Source organism: Myotis yumanensis, unplaced genomic scaffold (genome assembly GCF_028538775.1).
Source record: "Myotis yumanensis isolate MYYU_CA2020_CCGP unplaced genomic scaffold, mMyoYum1.0.hap1 SCAF_23, whole genome shotgun sequence".
Taxonomy (NCBI): Eukaryota; Metazoa; Chordata; class Mammalia; order Chiroptera; family Vespertilionidae; genus Myotis; species Myotis yumanensis.
In genome coordinates, this window is record NW_027223774.1 from 6653002 (window position 1) to 6672612 (window position 19611).

At 44.5% G+C, this 19611-nt stretch overlaps 1 protein-coding gene across 1 annotated transcript; it reads right to left on the bottom strand.

Annotated features, from left to right (window-relative positions):
• Nucleotides 1–236: 236 nt before the first annotated feature.
• On the bottom strand, nt 237–9544 carry LOC138999517 (zinc finger protein 418-like). The gene is made up of 2 exons (XM_070401654.1): nt 9480–9544; nt 237–2407 (listed from the first exon to the last, which is right to left on the bottom strand). The coding sequence occupies exons 1-2, from the start codon at nt 9511–9513 to the stop codon at nt 513–515; spliced, it is 1929 nt and encodes a 642-aa protein (XP_070257755.1). The 5' UTR covers nt 9514–9544; the 3' UTR covers nt 237–512.
• Between the last annotated feature and the right edge of the window lie 10067 nt (nt 9545–19611).

Consider the following 19611-nt stretch of genomic DNA (forward strand, 5'->3'; position numbering starts at 1 on the left):
CCAAAAACATATAATATTTTAACAAATATACAGACTCAACAAGTACACTTTTGGGAAAGGGTCACCATAAATTCGAAGAAAAAATACAAACAGTGCAGCAGCACAAGAAATGTCTCAAAAAAAAGTTTAAGTCAATTATGATTGACTGAACAAATTCTGTATGTTAAAAAGTGCAACATAATTAGAGAGTGATTCAACATAAAAACAAAGACAACAAATAAAACACTTATGGGAACTTTACATAATGTAGGTGATTAAATGTATCAGATACAAGTCAGAAAAATGAGGATTCACAAATTTTCTTGTACTAAAGTTAAGTCCTAACTAAGAAACTACATTTCCTACACATCTAAGAAATTTCTCACATTTGGACTCATGTGCAGAGCGAATTTAGAAATTGGCTGAGAGATACCTTATATTAATTGCACTCATTATGGCTTTCCCCATTGTGAACTCTCTGATGATATAGGAGACCACTTCTGTCCTCATAAAATTTCCCACATTTAATATATTTATAAGGCTTTTCTCCAGTGTGAACTCTGATGATTTTGGAGACAATTGCAACCTGTAAAATATTTTCCACATTCACTGCATTTATAAGGTTTTTCTCCCGTATGAACTTTCTGATGACGATGAAGGTTTTTCTTAGTGGTAAAAGATTTTCCACATTCACTACATTGATAAGGCTTTTCTTCTGTATGAACTCTCTGATGACAATGAAGGCCGGCTTTAGTGGTAAAAGATTTTTGACATTTACTGCATTGATAAGGCTTTTCTTCAGGGTGAATTCTCTTATGATATTGGAGACCACTGCTACTTTTAAAAGATTTCCCACATTCACTGCATTTATAAGGCTTTTCTCCAGTATGAACTCTCTGATGATGATGAAGGCGGGTCTTCATGGTAAAAGATTTTTCACATTCACTGCATTGATAAAACTTTTCTCCTGTATGAACTCTCTGATGACAATGAAGTTCAGTTTTACCTGTAAAAGATTTTCCACATTCAGTGCATTGATAAGGTTTTTTTCCCACGTGAAATCTGTGATGATATTTGAAACCACCGCTACTTTTAAAAGATTTCCAACATTCACTGCATTTATAAGGCTTTTCTTCTGTATGAACTGTCTGATGACGACGAAGGGCACTGCTCTGGGTAAAAGATTTTCCACATTCATTACATTGATAAGGTTTTTCTCCAGTGTGAACACTCTGATGATACTGGAGACCACTGCTGAATTTAAAAGATTTTTCACATTCAGTGCATTTATAAGGCTTTTCTCCAGTGTGAACTCTCTGATGATCCTGGAGATGACTTCTACGCGAAAACGATTTTTCACATTGACTGCATTTATAAGGCTTTTCTCCAGTGTGAACTCTCTGATGTCGATGAAGGATATACTTAGAGGTAAAAGATTTCCCACATTCACTGCATTGATAAGGCTTTTCTCCCATATGAACTCCCTGATGTTGATGAACATCAGCCTTAGCGATAAAAGATTTTCCACATTCACTGCACTGATAAGGCTTTTCTCCTGTATGAAGTCTCTGATGACGATGAAGGGTAGAACTCTGGGTAAAACATTTCCCACATTCACTGCATTTATAAGGCTTTTCTTCAGTGTGAACTCTCTGATGACAATGAAGATCACTGATCTGGGTAAAATATTTCCCACATTCGCTGCAGTGATAAGGACTTTTGCCAGTGTGCACTCTCTGATGACGAAAAATTTCAGTGCTACTGGTATAAGTGTTCCCACATTCACTGCATTTATAAAGCTTTTCTCCAGTGTGACCTCTTTGTTGATAATGAAAGCTAGACAATTTGGTAAAATATTTTCCACACTCAGAGGACATAAAACACCGACTTCCAAGATGGACACCTTTTTCCTGAATAAACGTGTGGGTGCAACTAGTGTCTCTCTTACATTTTTTTCTACTGTAAAAATTTTTTCTCCTTTGATATGTATTCCCACATGTCAAAATTGCAGTTGGACTGTCCCTGGTCTGAGTAGCCTTTGGCTGGAGATGTCCTGACCCAGTAAGGACATCCTGCCCAACCTCCTTGCAGGAGAAACGATTCTGGGATACATTGAAATTGCGGCAGTTTGCAAGTGAGATCCTGTCCACACCTGTATTGAATGTCTTCTCTCTCATATGCTGCTGGTGAAATTTTGCATGAAAATAAAATCGTTTTGCACACGCCCCACATCTCAACAGTATCTGTCCGTGTTGTGTTCCCTGCAGCTCCATCACGTGGAAAATGTTTCCCAAGACTAGTCGACAACCCTCACAGGGGTGGCTCTTCTGGAAAGACAAGGCTAAATCGGTATTCCTTGCCTGTGACACCCTTACTGAAACCTTCTGTTCAGTCGTTGCCTCCATATTCTCTGCTCCACAGCAGCAACCTGAACAAAAGGAAAAGTAGGTGAAGTGCATGTTGACCTGATAAAAACAGAATATCTTTACCATAATTGTTTATGTCACAACTGGACACGATTCCATACAGTAATTTTCAAGACAAGTAAGTCAGACTGTCATGAAATGGCTGTTATATATAACATGGCTCAAAAGGTCACTAGATAAGAAAAATCTTACCAAGGGAGGACAGAATCATGGGCTGGCACAAAAAGAGAGGCAGGGTCTGCTCGTTATTATTCCACAAATGGCTCCCTTTAGGAACTTTCATGCTGGCTATATGAGTCTGTGTAAAATAATTTCAATGTGCTCAAACCCATAAAATGTCAATAATAGTAAAGCACGTGATGTTCAGCGTCAATATAATACGGGTGCACTCTAAGACTCTGCTGCACCCATGCAACAACATTGCAGTTGAGTAAAGCTGAGATGTGTGATAGAGGTAGAGGTGCAAAGTTAAAGAGTTTAAGGTTATCCATGGGCTGGGAATCCAAGTAGAATGATCAGTATTAAAACGGAGTCATAGGCAAAGTGTCAATATTAAGCAAGAAGTAGAATTGGGTGAGGAGTGAGCAATGGTAACAAAACATTGTTGAACAAAATGGCTTCCTAGTTATGAACGTAAAAGAGCCCAGGCATGAAAACCGCCCTCAGAGTCCTTCTCCAAGGCAAGACTGCCTCTGGGTCTACCCTGTCATTGATAAAGTCATGTTTCTCCTGTGATGCACAAAAGATTTTGCCTCTTAAATCCAAGTTGAGCCACAGCATGAGATAAATGATGCAAATCTTAAAAGAAAAACTAAAAAGAGATATGGTCAGCACTGTCGTAGAACAACAAACCACAAATGGGATCACAGGCAAAAAACCTATGTGAGTGACATCAGCAAGATGGTAGAATCAGAGATAGAGAATCTTTCCCCATCCCAGAGTAAGTAGACACCTATCCATGAAAAAAAATCCCACAGGAATTGGGAATTATAGTACCATGAAGAAAAACAGTAATACAGAATTCCAAATAGGGACAACTGCATAGAAAGGATGACAGAAAACTGGTTGAGCAAACACATATGAAGATACGTAAGTTCAAAAAAGGGTACATAACTAACTAACTAACTAACTAAGGAAATAAATAAATAAAGGAAGCAAGGATCAGCCCTAGCTGGTTTGTTCAGTAGATACAGTGTCATCCTGCGGACTAAAAGGTCCAAGGTTCCATTTCACTCAAGGGCACATGCCCAGTTTGTTGTGGGTTCAGTCCCCAGAAGGGGGCATGCAGGAGGGAGCTGATCAGTGACACTTTTTCAGCATTAATGTTTCTTTATCACTCTCTCACCTCCTTCCTCTCAGAAATTAATAAAAATATATTCTTTAAAAAGAGGGTCAACCCTAGCCAGTTGGGCTCAGTAGATAGAGCATCCGCTTGTTGACTGAAGGCTCCCAGGTTCGATTCATGTCAAGGGCACATGACCGGGTTGCAGGTTCAGTCCCAGCTGGGAGGAATGCAGAAGGTAGCCAATTAATGATTCTCTCTCATCACTGATGTTTCTATCTCTCTCTCCCTCTTTCTTGCTGTCTGAACTCAATAAAAACATGTTATAAATAAAAAATAAAACTAAATGGTCAGCGATACCACTATCAGCCACTGTGTTTCTGTTCTCATTGATCCTATTGGCCTAACTGTGCCAGTGGCACAAAGAGAACCTCCTGTGCTTTTGCAGCCCAACCCAAAAAATGGCAGACTTCAACTCCTCACATACATAAGGGACACACTCAGGAAGCAGAATCAGGTTTGGAGGAAGCCAGAGCCAGATCCGGCTGGGCCAGCGACATGGAACCGCTGTGCCAGCAAACACACAAGCAGATCCGCCAGATCTAGTCTCACATGGGACGCTGGGAGACGCAGACCCGTGCACTTAGTAGGGAACGAAATCCAAGCAAGCGTACCAGATATTCAGCCACCAAGAATGCCTGGAGACTTTGTTGAGCTTGTTTGGGGTGGGACTCTGAGGTCCCAGACCCCTACAGGGAGAGGTGGGGCAGCCTTGCAGCAGGTCTGAGAGCAAGGGTGGCTTGCTCGCGAAGCTGCTTGCCGGCATTCAGGGACGCGGAGATGGATAGGGAGTTGCAGAGAGGCGAGGAGTCAAGGAGACGCCATTGTCCTTTGCTCTGAACTGCTGACTCCCGGAGACCCTGTCCTACTCAATTTACATCCCTGCGCTAACTGTGCCAGTGGCACAAAGAGAACCTCCTGTGCTTTTGCAGCCCAACCCAACAAAGTGCAGATTTCAAATCCTCACATACATAAGGGATGCACTCAAGAAGCAGAATCAGGTTTGGAGGAAGCCGGAGCCGGACCCGGACCCAGCTGAGCTGGTCATGTGGAACTGCTGTACCAGCAAACCCACAGGCAGGTCCACTAGATTCAGCCTCACATGGGACGCTGGGAGACGGCAGACAAGCAGTCTGTGCACTTGGTAGAGGGCAAAATCTAGCAAGCCATACCAGATATTCAGCCACCAAGAACGCCTGGAGATTTTCTCTAGCAAGGAGCTGCCCAAGAAGACAGAACGCCAAACTTCGTGTTGCTGAGCCTGCCCCGTGAGGCTGGGAAGACCCCTGTGAGGCTGATGCGGGGCTGAATCGACCCCTGTGTGGTTGAGGCGGCCCCAGTGAGGTTGAAATGACCCTGGTGAGGTTGAAACGGCTCCAGTGAGGTTGGGACAGCCCTGTTGGGGTTGGGATGGCCCCGGTGAAGCTGGGACGGCCCCGGAGAGGCTGAAACGGCCCCCGTGAGGCTGAAGAGGCCCTGGTGAGATTGAAATGGCCACAGTGTGGCTGAAACGGCCCCGGTAGGGTGAAACAGTACCCGTGAGTTTGAAACGGCCCCAGTGAGGCTGGAATGGCCCTGGTGAGGTTGAGACGGCCCAGGTGAAGTTGAGACGGTCCCTGTGAGGCTGGGGACGGCCCCTGTGAGGTTGAAACGGCCCCAGTGAGGTCAAAACGGCCCCTGTGAGGTTGAAACGGTCCCGGTGAGGTTCAGACGGCCCCTGTGAGGCTGAAATGGCCCCAGTGAGGCTGGGATAGCCCTGGTGAGGTTGAGACGGCCCAGGTGAAGTTGAGACAGTCCCTGTGAGGCTGGGGCCGGCCCCTGTGAGATTCAAACGGCCCTGGTGAGGTCGAAACGGCCCCTGTGAGGTTCAAACGGTCCCGGTGAGGTTCAGACGGCCCCTGTGAGGCTGAAATGGCCCCAGTGAGGCTGGGATAGCCCTGGTGAGGTTAGGATAGCCCTGGTGAGGTTGGGAAGGCCCCGGTGAGGCTGCGACCACCCCTGGGAAGCCGAGAAAAACACCATATGATCTCTCTTACTTATGGATAATAAAAACCATTATAAACTGATGAACAAAGATAGATGCAAAGGCAGAGCAGCATTGAATAGACTGTCAAACTACAGTGGGAAACCTGGGGAGGGTTGGGGGGGGGGTAAGAGATCAACCGAAGGACTTGTATGCATACATATAAGAATAACCAATGGACACAAGACACTGGGGGATAGGGGAGGACGGGGGGATGTCAAGGGTGGGGGGAAGGAGACATGTGTAATACTCTTTGTAATACTTTAAGAAATAAAACAAAATAAAATGTAAAAAACCAAACAAACAAACAAAAAAACAAAAAACACAATAAAACCCAAAGGAATAAATTCAACCCAAATGTGAAACATCTGTACAGTGAGTACTATAAGACAGTGATGAAAGGAATGAAAGAAAACACAAATAAATTGAAAGACAACCTATATTCAAGGATCTGAAAATAAAATATGGTGGAGATAGCTATCGTACACAAGGAAAACTACAGATTAAATGCAATCCCAATAACTCCAATGGTCTTTTACTAATATATGAATAGGAAATCTGGAAATGGAATCAAAAGACCTCCATTAACAAAAGCTATCTTTTTTTTATAATATATATTTTGTTGATATTTTATGGAGAGGAAGGGAAAGGGTTAGAGTTAGAAACATCGATAGGAGAGAAACATCAATCAGCTGCCAACTGTACACTCCATACTGAGTATGTGCCCAAAACCAAGGTACATGCCCTTGACCAGAATCAAACCTGGACCTCTTGAGTCCGCTGGCTGAGGCTCTATCCACTGAGTCAAATAGGCTAGGGTCGTAGTCAGCAAACTGTGGCTTGCAAGCCACACGCTGATCTTTGGCCCCTTGAGTGTTGGTCTTGCACAAAATAGCACGTGCGGGTGCGCATAGACAGTGCCATTGAAACTTCGTGGCCTGTGGGCAGAAGTTGGTATTTTGTAGAAGAGCCACACTCAAGGGGCCAAAGAGTCGCATGTGGCTTGTGAGCTGCAGTTTGCCGACCACTGGGCTAGGATAACAAAAGATATCTTGAGCAAGAAGAAAGCTGGTGGCATCACACTTCCTGACTTCACTTTATTACAAAGAGGAAGCAAGCAAACAGTGTGTTGCTGGAGAAACACAGACACATACATCAACAGAAAAGAACAAAAAACACAAAAATAAGCCCGGGCACAGACTTTCAAGTATCTTTGACAAAGCAGCAGCCACAGAAGACAGGAAAGAAAGTTTCTTCAATGAATGGTGCTGGTATAAAGAGACATTCACATGTAAAACAACAAACTGGACACCTTTGATAACATTTAACTCAACATGCAGGACAGAATTAAACGTCAGCACTAAAACTTAAAACTCGTCAGGACAACCTAGAGAAAAAGTACTGGAGGTTTGTTTTGGACAGAATTTTCTGAATGTGACACCAACAACCACACAAAATAGAAAACGTAAACAGTCCACACTGCAACAAATAAAGAAAAATACCGTCTTCACTGTACAACAGCAATAAACAAAACGCACTGAAAGGCAATCTAGAGAACAGAAGAAAATAGTTGCAAACCACATGAAGGAATCCCTTGGAGATATTGTGGATTCGGCTATGATCAGCAAAATAAAGCGAATACTGCGACATAGACAGAAATTCACAGAAATAGTTGGAGTTCCGTGGGAATAGTGAAGGCATGTTAATACTATACTGCAGGCTAAGAACAATGCAATGACTCTGTCTCAAAAGCAAAGTCTTTCTAACTTCATTAACAATATTTAATTGCTAAGCACTAGTAACAAGCATCTGAGCTTGCTAGAAACATGGTGGCACTAGACCTGCTGAATGCAGGGTTGCCAAAAACATGGACTTTGCAGAAAAGCGGGTGTGCGGGAGTAATATCTGCAAAGCACTATTAAGCACATGCAAAAATATGTGTTCCTGTATGTAATAAGCAAATAATATGTAAAATATACAAGGTATCCAAAATACTCTATTAAAAAAAATGCAGATAATAAACAGGATAAGGATGTGGAGAGTTTTTCAAAAATATATACACATGACAAATAGGAATACAGTGGTGCCTTGACTTACGAGTGTCCTGACTAACGAGTTTTTCGAGATACGAGCAGTCTCTCGGCCAATTTTTTGCTTTGAGTTGCGAGCTCAAATTCAGGTTACGAGCCAGCTTCAGATACCCCACCGCTAGTTGGCGCATGAACGTCACAGTGAACGCCACAACATCAGCCCGGCATCACGTGTCTCACTCGTTCACTTTAAGCAGTTAGCTCTTAGTTGAAGCATCAGTGTTGTGCTCGCATTTGTGCTTGCAGTTATTTTGCAAAACTTTGTTTTTTCAACCATGGATCTGAAGACAGTAAGTGCGAAGGACAGTGCTGAGAAGAAGCAGATGATGTGCATTGAATTAAAGAAAGAAATTATGGAAAAACATGACCAAGGTGTGTGTGTAATCGACTTGGCGAAGCAGTACAAGCGTAGCACTTCTATGATCTGCACCAGACTGAAGCAGAAGGAGTCGATACAGGCTATAACTTCAGCCAAGGGCGTTAAAATAATTTCTAAACAGCAGAAATTTATCCATGAAAATATGGAGAAGCTGCTAATGGTGTGGTTAACGGAGAAGCAGCTCGCAGGAGATACCGTGACAAAGGCTAGAATCTGTGAGAAGGCATGAGCTATTTAGATTGATTTGCTGCAGCAGATCCCAGGGACTTCAATGGATGAGGCGTCGGGCGAGCCGTTTGAAGCCAGTCGGGGCTGGTTCGAAAATTTTAAAAAGAGGACTGGAATCCACTCCATTGTCAGACATGGTGAGATCAAGGAAATGTTGGGAATGTGGGAGAAACTTTCAGACTTTATTCAAAAGAAACACCCAGAAAAAATTGCAACTGGGCGTGCGATCGAGCTATTTAATGACACTTGCCTAACTCATTTCAGAAATATTCTGAAAGGGAGGATGAAACAGATCTCATTAAACAGGTTTTTATCAAAAACTCCTGTAGATGAAAGTGATGAAAGCGTGGCGAAAAAGGCAAAAATCTGCAAATAAGATTCAGTTATTCAGTTCAGCCTTTCTCCTCCAACTCCATCAGCATCTTTAAGTCCTTTGATCTCCAAGGTAAATGTTGTACATTAAACATAATAAAATAAGTTTATTGCACTACATTCTCTTGTTCAGTATTGTGTTTTTATACAATATTCGTTATTTTTAAATACATTTTTCTTATTTAAAAACATTTAACAAAACAATTGCGGTGTTTTTTGGGTGTCTGGAATAGATTAATGGCATTTCAATTAATTGTAATGGTGAAAATTGATTTGACATACGAGTAATTTGAGTTACGAACTCTGTCACAGAATGAGTTGAATTAAACTCGTAAGTCAAGGCACCACTGTATAAAAAATGCTTTCCTCACTAATCAAGGTGGAATCCTTTAAGCTTCCTGCAACACTACCAACCACAAGCCCTTCCCTGTGAATTCAGTGCAGCGGGGAGTGTTGGAGCTTCAGAAATAGAAGGGAGCAGTGGCAACAGACCAAACCACCCCAGGACAGCAACTACCCAGAAAACTGGAAAATGAAGCAGTACCACAGTCTACATGGGAGGACAGAGCACACCTTGGACGCTGGGCCCTGGGAAACTGCAAAGCCAAGTCCAGGTCAATGGTGACAGTGAGGGTCTTACCCTGCGAGGATATAAGTTCAAAGTTGTCCAGCATCACATTCAGGTACAGCTGTCTCTGACCCTCATCAAGGAGGCTCCATTCCTCCCTGGAGAAGTACAGGACAATATCCTCAAAGGTCACGCCAACCTGTCAGAATTGAGACAACTGAAACCAGAGCTGCCTTTCTGAGAACTAGTAATGCTACTCCTCACACATCTTCCCCCCCTCAACCTCCCCCAGGGCACCCGGTTAGTGTGGACTCCAGGCCCTAATGCCAGTGCAGGCTGCTCTCTCATCACAGTCCCATTACTCACTGCATGGCCCTCAGCAGAGCAGCTGGGTTGGGTGGGAAGGACTGAGGGAGGGGAGGGAAGAGAGCAACGCCATTTAAGGTCTGGGCGATGCCTGCAGGGCCCCAGCCCTCCTGCCAAGCAAACCACTGCAGTCTCCTAGATCCTACCTCCAAGACAAAGCCAAGCGTGGGGTTATGCTTTGCCTTTAAGTCCCCACACCAGGTCCCGGGACCATCAGCTCACACTTCCTCCACATGTGCTCACCACTGGGTATTGTTTATCCCCTTCCCATGTTCAGACCCCAGGTTCACTCTCTCAGCTCTGCCCCCTTCCTGCTCCAATGCCACTGGGTGTCGCTGGACTCACCCATGAACTTGGCATATGGCGGGTAGAGAGCTTGTAGTCCAGCCGGATCCAGGACCACCCCAGGCCCCTGATGGACCCACAGCCGGGCAAGCCCCGAATGAGTCTGTGCCGTCCTCCCTGCGGCCTCTGATCTTTCCGTCAATACTCACAGCCACATCCTCAGGGACCTTCAGATGCAAGTCACCCCCGTCCTCTCTGCCCTGCACTTGCTGTGTCCTCAGAAGCCACAACACTCCTCTCTCCCCTCCGCCTTCCTCACGGTCCTCCATGCGGGACTGAGCTGCAGGACGGGACAGGCGCCCTCCCCAGGCTGTGGTGTCTGTGTGAGGAGGCGGTGAGGGCCTGGGGGACTCAACTCACCTCAGCCCGTCTCCTCAGCGGGGGCGCCGCCATTGCCCTCTGTGGGCTGAGCGGGGCGGAAGCGGCGGGAGAAGAAGCCGCTGCGGGAATGGCGGTCCCTGTCCTGATCCTGGAGTGGGTCCGGGCGGTGACTCCGAGATTCAATCCCACGTGTGAGCTGTGAGCACCACTGGAGGCTCCTACCACGGGCTCTGAGGCGGGGAGCACCACTCTCCGGCCTTCTCCACGGGACTGTGCGCCCAGGAAAACCTCACCGCCTGAGACAAAAACTTGAGAACACGAAACCCCGCCAGAAGGACTACTATTCCCGCCCTACAGAAATGCCAAACGGAAATGCCTTCCCTGAGTCCCCATTGGCTCAGCCTGGTTGAAGTCCATGCGTGGCCTTCTGGGTAATGTAGTTTCTCCGCTCCAAGGGCAGGATCTGGTATGTCTCAATTGACTTCATGAGCAAATAGCCCAAGAACACACAAAGTACACTAAGGATCTTCTAGCGTCTTCAGTGGAGGTGATGTCTGGCGCAAGTTTCTTTCTCAAGAACCTGGGTGGCTGGTTTCGCATATCTTTCTTACAGGACCTGCTCTTTCTGAATGGCAGGCATCGTTTGTTCATTCATGACTTTTGGCATGTGCCTCCTTCAGGCCATATGAAGCTGGGGGAGGTTGCTGAAGTTTCTAACTTGATCTTGAAGTATGGTAGCAATCAACGCAGGTAGAAACAATAGTTTAACTTTAACCGTGCTGTTTGGCTTCTGTACTTATTTGCTTTTAATTTATTTTGATTTTCGGAATGATATAAATGATCCCATTCGATTAAATACCTATTGATTGCAATGTGAATATCACATGGGTTGTGATTATACTGGTCTTAGAAAGCACGTTTTCCTTTACCTGGGAAGGACAGCACGATTAGCCCAGGCTCAGAGGGCTCCAGTTAACGTGTCCCTGTTGACTCAGTGTTTCAGAGACGCAAAAACTGTAATTTAGATAACATGCTTAAGTGTGACCAGGTTCCTCATTCCAGACCCAAGGGCTCTAGATAATGTTTTTCTGTCCATTCAGTGATCCAGAGACCCAAAACTGTAATTTAGATAACATGCTGCTTCTGTAAACTGCGTTTTGCAAATCAGGTTCCTCATTCCGAACCCTGGGATGTAATCAATACCTTTGTGATCTTTGCCTATATAAGTCTGGTTTGGCGACCATCTTATTACTATGATATTTGGGGAATGGCCCCTCATAGTCCCGGATTGCAATAAATGTGACTCTTTAATTCGACTTCATGAGACACCCTTCTGTGATTCGTGGGGTACATTACAACATTCTAACCTGCCTCCATTGAATCCATTATACAGAGTTAATGTCACAAAACAGACACTCGTACTTAAGAGCATCTGCTTCGGATGCCACCGGAAGTGTCAGCTCTGCCTGGGCTGCAGTGTGGATAAGATGGCCAAGAGACATGTGAGAAAATGCTCAAAGTGACTGATCATCAGAGAGATGCAAATTAAAGCAACAATTAGCTATCACCTCACCACTGTCAGAATGGCTGCCATCAGCAAATAAACAAAGCACAAGTGCTGGGGAGGATGTGGAAAAAAGAGAACCCAGTTCACTGCTGGTGGGAAAGCAAACTGCTACAGCCATTATGGACATCAATTGGGAGTTTTTGAAAAAAAATTTAGTATGGAACTTCCATTTGATCCAGTGATTCTACTTCTAGGAATATATCCTAAGAAACCTGAAACAATCAGATAGAAAGTATGCACCCCTCTGTTCATACCAGCACAATCTACAATAGGAAAGGTCTGGAAACTGCCTAGGTACCCATCAGTAGATGAGTGGATAAAAAAAACTGTGGTATATTTACACCATGGAATACTATGCAGCAATAAAAAAGAAGAATCTTTACCATTTCACACATTAGCTGGAGAGCATCATGCTAAGTGAAATAAGTCAGTCAGAGAAAGACAGTATCACTTGATCAAAGTCACATTTGGAATCTAATGAACAAAAACCTGATGGAGTGGATTCAGAGACATGGAAGCATGGAGATTACTGCAGAATCTCAGAGGGACAGTAGGGAGGGTAAAAAGTAACGTCCTCAGGTAAGGACCAAAAGCACATGCATGCTCCTGATTTTCGAACCCAGCGGGGCCTCCAAAAAAAAAATAATAAAAACACATGCATACACACAATAAAAACAGTCACCTGAGCCTTGAGCATTTTCTTCTGTTCTCTGAAAGCAAGGGGAAAGCTCTAGCTTGCTGAGTCCTGGGTCTGCTCTACATTTGTGTTTATAAATATGTCTTCCGTCACTTGAGTCCCTGGAAATGCTGACACCCCTCCATGTAACCTTCGCCTGCTTCCCATGAGTCAATTGCTTTTGGTGATGTAAGAAATGTCCAAACCTGTGGAGAATTTTTCTGTTTATTTGACTCAAGTCGGAGACATTTGCCAGGAAGGAAAGGAACAACAGATTGAGGAATGCTCGGGAGAACGGCAGTTTTGCATCTTTTTTATACATTAGCCTCAAAGGAGAAGACATAAGGGGGTTACATGACATTCACTGGTGATAAATTAGGGGGGAGAGGTAAGGAGGAAAATCTCATGGACTGGATAAACAGTAAAAAAAATAGACACACAATTATTTTTACGTCTATCGATTAGTTAACAGGTAATATTTAACACAAGAGCAATAATAATTGGGGCTCTGTGATCTTCTGTGCTGCGAGATTGTGCTTAGGAGTCTGTGAAACAGAAATGTCCCTGGAAATCCAAAGGTATGTGTTAGGTCGGAGAGAGCCCAGGATCGGATACATGCGGATGTGATGAGACAATGGACTCCCCCTGGAATTTCTCACAGATCAACGTGCCAGACACAGATACTGGCTTCTTCTCCCTGAATCCACATACCCCCACACAGATGCTGACTCATTCCTGAATACCTTGCTGACCCCCCTGCAGCTGAAACTTCCTCAACTGAATACCTCAGCTCGTGTCCCTGCCCCTCACCCAACCGCAGTTAAAAAAAAAGCGCCCCCGCCCCCGTTGGTGTGAATCCACATGCCTTGTCTTTGGGGGTACGTGGGTCTCCCAGGGACCCAGAAATAAACCTTTTCCTTTCCTTTCTTTTCGGATTCACTGGACTCTCTATTTCTTGCGCCGCCTCCTGAGCCACCTAACCTAACAGTATGTCATCCCAGATGCAAAAAGAAAACAGACAGGTTCAATAAGGTAAAAATTGTCCTTTACAAACAACAACAACAAAAACCAACAGGCTACTGCATAAATAACCCTGTGACTAGCTTTTACTTGGAAAGTTTTAACTTGAAAGCATCCTGTATGGATTACTTTTAGCCTCTGAGTTTGCAAGATTGGCTATGCCGTGCCAGCCTCCCTGAGCGTGCTAGATTTACTGTGTGCCACCATATTTGTCCATACGGGGGAGTTAGAGCCTGTGATTGAGGAGGAAATTCAATGAGTGGTTTATTCACTCTGGGATCTATTGTTATGTCCTCCTGAACAAATGCCCCAAGTATTGCTGGTGTCCCTTTAATTGGTCTCCTAGAAGGAGTCACTCTTTTTTTTTTTTTTAAATATATTTTATTGATTTTTTACACAGAGGAAGGGAGAGAGATAGAGAGTCAGAAACATCGATGAGAGAGAAACATTGACCAGCTGCCTCCTGCACATCTCCCACTGGGGATGTGCCCGCAACCCAGGTACATGCCCCTGACCAGAATCGAACCTGGGACCCTTCAGTCCGCAGGCCGACGCTCTAAGAAGAAGTCACTCTTGAGGTCAAGAAAGCCTTAGGTTCCAAATGTGGTGGAGCTATTCCTAAGGACAAGAAAAAGGTCTGTTTCTTTGCTGTGGCCTTCCACAATTTATCAGAAACAGCTGCTAATTAAACCCCAAGTTTGTTGGCTCCTCTAATTCAAACAGCTCCTTAGTTCAAACTGCTGGACAAGATAAGCTACTCTCAATGCTTCAGTCTTACATGCCCCTCTTCCTGCTGTTGTCACACCTCTGGGATATGTTGGACCAAGGGGTCTCTAGTTAGTAGAAAGTTTCCTTCCCTCTGGCCCTTCAAACAAGCCTCTTTTGACCTCTTCGTAGCTGTTGCTCTAGTCATATTTTATAGGCTTGGGAAAATACTGATTAATACACCTCCATATACATCTGCCAGACTCTCTCCAGGAATGTAAATAAACTGTAACTTTCAAAGACAGCCCCTCATATCTACTCAACTTCAGCTCAGCCCAAGGTCCCTCCATTCCTTGTCCCTTAGCAACAGCCACTGATGAAAAGCAGATGCCACACTTCCTTCCTTGCCCTGTAGTGAGTAACAATACTTGGCCCTTTCTTCCCTTGGAAAGTAAAATTAACTTCCTCTCTGCATGACTTCTTGTAGGTGTGAAATCCTTCACAGCCAGCATCACAGCCCAAACCCTAAGGGTGTTCCTTTCTTCTACGGAAGGAGTTAAGGGGAGTGACTGTGAAAGATGAGGCAATGACATTGTAAAGGAAAATAATATTTCCTTCTTCTTTTCTAGGTTCTTTAGTTGGCCTAAAAATTAAACTGATACAATATAGGTTAACAAGGGAAAAACCATAAAAAAGTTATTAACATGTATACCTGCTGTATACATGGATATGACTCAGAAAAACAGAGTAACTGGCCAGCACCATCATATGAAAAGCCACCTTCACCTACAGTCAGAAAATGTTGTGTGGAGAGTCAGGGTAGATGGTTAGGAAAAGCACATTAAAGACCTCCGTGGTAGCCCAGTGTGCTGTGCACTGTGGTGCGGGCTTGTACTCAAAAGGACTCTGTTCTAACCCAATGACCCAGGGTGCAGGCACAGGAGGCTGGGAAGGAGAACAAGGCTCCAGAACATGATCCAGGCTGCAGGGAAAACATGGTGAGAGCCATTGTCTCATTCAGCCCGTAGGGATATACAGGAGAGAATCACATGGCAGTGGGTCCTATGCAGGAATAAGACATGAGCACCCGTCCACTGAGACCAGGATCATGTAGGACTCCAGCATCACTTGCAAATACTAGGTCCCCAAATTCATGTCCAATTGTATTCACTCCTGCAGGGGAAATGTCAGTGCCACATAGGAGCACCTTTTGAAGTGTCAAACTGAGGCAAGAAATTCATCAAAGTAGATGGGATCACAGCATGACACCCAATACGTGGACAAAGGTGCAGAGACAAAGCAGTAATTACCAAGGTCTCCTGTGCGTCAAACTCTGTGCTCTCATCAAAGGTGAGGCAGACAAACAGCAGCTCCCTCTGAAAGGTTCCTCTGGAGAAATCACTGCAACTGAGAAATGATGGCGTTCCCCTGAACACGGGGAGTCAAGGGAAGTGCTCTGAGGTGTAAAGGGAATGGGAGGAAAAGCATAACTGCAACCATGGGAACAGGAGCTGCAGCTGAGCCACCCTGGTCCTCAGACTGTACCTGCTATAGCGAGGCCTGCACATCAGTTATAGAGACTGTGTCTGACACTGGAGGAAATAATGGTTAAAATCCAGCCCCTTGAATCTGACACTTGTCTGTAGTGTAAACTTGGGGAGCTGACTTCATTTCTGATACTGAATGTTCTCAGCAATTTGACATGAGTTTCCAATTGTCCAGGTTGTTGTGAGAATTAAGAGAAAATGCTCAAAAATCTATCCATGGAATCCCGGCAACAAGTACTCAGCTTGTTACCTTTATTGATCTTGGAAGGACAGAGTAAGCGCCATCAATCATCTGCATGTCACATTCAGCCAACTGAGACTTAGGGAGTTCTAGGGAGTCTGCTGAAGATCCCCAGGTGGGGCCACCACAATGATACCTGAGTGCCCACAGCACCCGCCTCCCTGCAGCAGAGTCAGGGGCTTTTATAGGTCCCATTCCTCACTAAAATGCACCCAAAGGCAAAGGTGTTTGTGGGTATCAGGGAGTGAGAAGTGCCTGACTGGGAATGTCTTTGCAGGGAGAGGCTAGAGTTCAAAGGAGACAGAGAGAAAGAGAAAAATCAATGCTGAGAGACAATCATTGATCAGCTGCCTTCTGCATGCCCCTCACTGGGAATCTAGTCCAGGCGCAAGCATCCTCCCTCACTGGGAATGGAACCGTAACCTCCTGGTTCCTAGGTACACGTGGAAACACTGAGCCATGCCGGCTGTGCTCTCAAAATTCATGTTCCTAACTCTTTTTTTTTTTTTTTATTGATTTTTTACAGAGAGGAAGGGAGAGCAATAGAGAGTTAGAAACATCGATGAGAGAGAAACATCGATCAGCCGCCTCCTGCACATATCCTACTGGGGATGTGCCCGCAACCCAGGTACATGCCCCCGACCCGAATCAACCCGGGACTCTTCAGTCCGCAGGCCGACGCTCTATCCACTGAGCCAAACCAGTTGGAGCCATGTTCCTAACTCTTGCTCCCTCTTCCTTGCTCTATGAAATCAATGAAAATGTTTTTTTTAAATAATTTTTTAAAAATATATTTTATTGATTTTTTTACAGAGAGGAAGGGAGAGAGATAGATAGAAACATCGATGGGAGAGAAACATCGATCAGCCACCTCCTGCACATCTCCCACTGGGGATGTGCCCGCAACCCAGGTACATGCCCTTGACCAGAATCGAACCTGGGACCCTTCAGTCCGCAGGCCGACGCTCCATCCACTGAGCCAAACCGGTTTCGGCAATGAAAATGTTTTTAAAAAATGAAAATATTTATTATTAGGAAAAATATTAAAACATATTCTAATACAAAAAAAGCATTTAAGACTTCTGAGAAAATGCCCACCATAAATTCTTACAAAAAATACAATTAAACAACAGTGAGGTAGAAAGACAAAATTATAGAGTATCTTTATAAACTAGAGGCCCAGTGCATGAAATTCATGCACTCAGGGGAGATTCCTTCAGCCCAGCCTCTGCCCTCTCGCACTCCAGGAGCTCTCGGGGGATGTCCAACTGACAAAGGTAAATAATACTTATATCCATATAAACAATTACACAGAAATGTTTGTACCAGCTTTATTAGAAATAATCAAATGTTTATTAAAATGGATATGATGGTGATATATTCAAAGATAATGTCTACCAGAGCCCTAGCCAGTTTGGATAGAGCATAGACCTACAGACCAAAGAGTCCCAGGTTCGATTCCGGTAAAAGGCACATACCTTGCATGAAGACACCTTCCCAGCCAGGGCTGTGGTCACGGCTGATGCAGGAGGCAAGCAATCGATGTGTTTCCCTCACATGGATGTTTCTCTCTGTCTTTCCCTGTCTTTTCCACTCAGCCTAATAATCAATGGACAAATATCCTAACGTGAGGATTAACAACATAAAATAGAGTATCTAACCGGTTTGGCTCAGTGGTTAGAGCTTTGGCCTGCGGACTCAAGGGTTCCAGGTTCGATTCTGGTCAAGGGCATGTACCTTGGTTGTGGGCACATACCCAGTAGGGAGTGTGCAGAAGGCAGCTGATGGATGTTTCTCTCTCATCAATGTTTCTAACTCTCTATTGCTCTCCCTTCCTCTCTGTAAAAAATCAATAAAATATATTTTTTAAAAAAGAGATGAGTTACTAATATATCTTTAATAAATTTCCAAGAATATATGAAATATAAATTAAAGCAGAAAAATTCTCCAAAAAAGAAAACCTCTCTATTAAAATGGAATGTAAATCCATGGTTACTAGGAAAGTTGTGAAGAACAGGGACAGATTAAACAAAGTCATGAAGCAACTACACAGTGACAAATATGGTCAATATCATGAGTGTAATGGTGGTATCAGTTTCATGCACATGTCAAGATTTATGAAACACTATTAACACATGTAATTTACTCATTATACCTGTTAAAAATGGTTCAATGGTACTCTGGAAGAACAGGTTTGGCAACTCTATAGTCAATCCCCTTGTACTTATGCCCTCTGGGTGAGAGTCCCATATCAGTGACAGAAAATGTAACAAACAATGAAGAACTTTCACCCAAAACCCAAAAAGCCACATCCCTAAACTACATCCAGCCATTGTCTCCATCTTTGTTATCATTAAAAAAATGTTCTGGCCATGCCAAAACCGGTTTGGCTCAGTGGATAGAGCGTCGGCCTGCGGACTGAAAGGTCCCGGGTTCGATTCCGGTCAAGGGCATGTACCTGGGTTGCGGGCACATCCCCAGTAGGAGATGTGCAGGAGGCAGCTGATCGATGTTTCTCTCTCATCGATGTTTCTGGCTCTCTATCTCTCTCCCTTCCTCTCTGTAGAAAATCAATAAAATATATTTAAAAAAAAAAATGTTCTGGCCATGTCTTCATTTCCTTTGAAGTTATTCTCACTAGTACATTCGTGCTTTAATGTTCTGATTCAAATGTTAAAAATTAGTAACTATAAGTCCTAAACCAAGATGGCAACATAGGTTAATGCCGGAGTTTGCTGCCTCGAACAACCACTTCAAAAATACAACTAAAAGACGGAATGGACATCATCCAGAACCACAGGAAGGCTGGCTGAGTGGAAGTTCTACAACTAGGAGGAAAGAGAATAGTATACCGAGACTCAGAGGAGGCACAGTACTGAAGTGAAATACGAAGGTGCGGAATGCATGTGGAGAGGGCTGGCAGCTGAGGGCGCGGTTGTTGTTTTCAATCGGGAGGGAGTCTCAGACTCTGAGCTCCAGATCTGGGCGAGTCTCTAGGGACCCAGACTCAAACGGGAGAAGCGGGACTCGAATGGGAGAAGTAGGCTTCAGTCGGAACTCGAAGGCAGCTTTCTCTCCAACGTTTGCAGCGGTTGCTGGGACTCTGAGAGGCAGAGCCCCTGAGGATGGGACTGAGAGCAGCCATAACTGCTCGCTCCGCCTGCCCTTTGGAACCCCAGGGACCCGCCCCGCCCAAGCCCTGCACAGAGCCTTTTGCCGAATAGCCTCAGGCAAAGGCTAGATTAGCACGGCCCTAGAGATCCAGCACAGAAGTTCTTCCACTGCAGACACAGCTGATTCTCATAGCCAGTTAGCCTGGAGGACAAATCACCCCCAGTATTATAGACAACAATCAAGGCTTAACTACAACAAGACTGCGCACAAAGACCACAGGAGTGTGCACCAAGAAAGCATTA

What these genes read in the sequence shown, in the direction of transcription:
- LOC138999517 (XM_070401654.1), bottom strand. Translation starts at nt 9,513, where the DNA reads ATGCTGGACAACTTTGAACTTATATCCTCGCAGG. An exon ending in TGAACTTATATCCTCGCAGG is followed by an intron (nt 2,408 to 9,479) that starts GTAAGACCCTCA and finishes CCTTTTGTTCAG; the next exon opens with GTTGCTGCTGTGGAGCAGAG.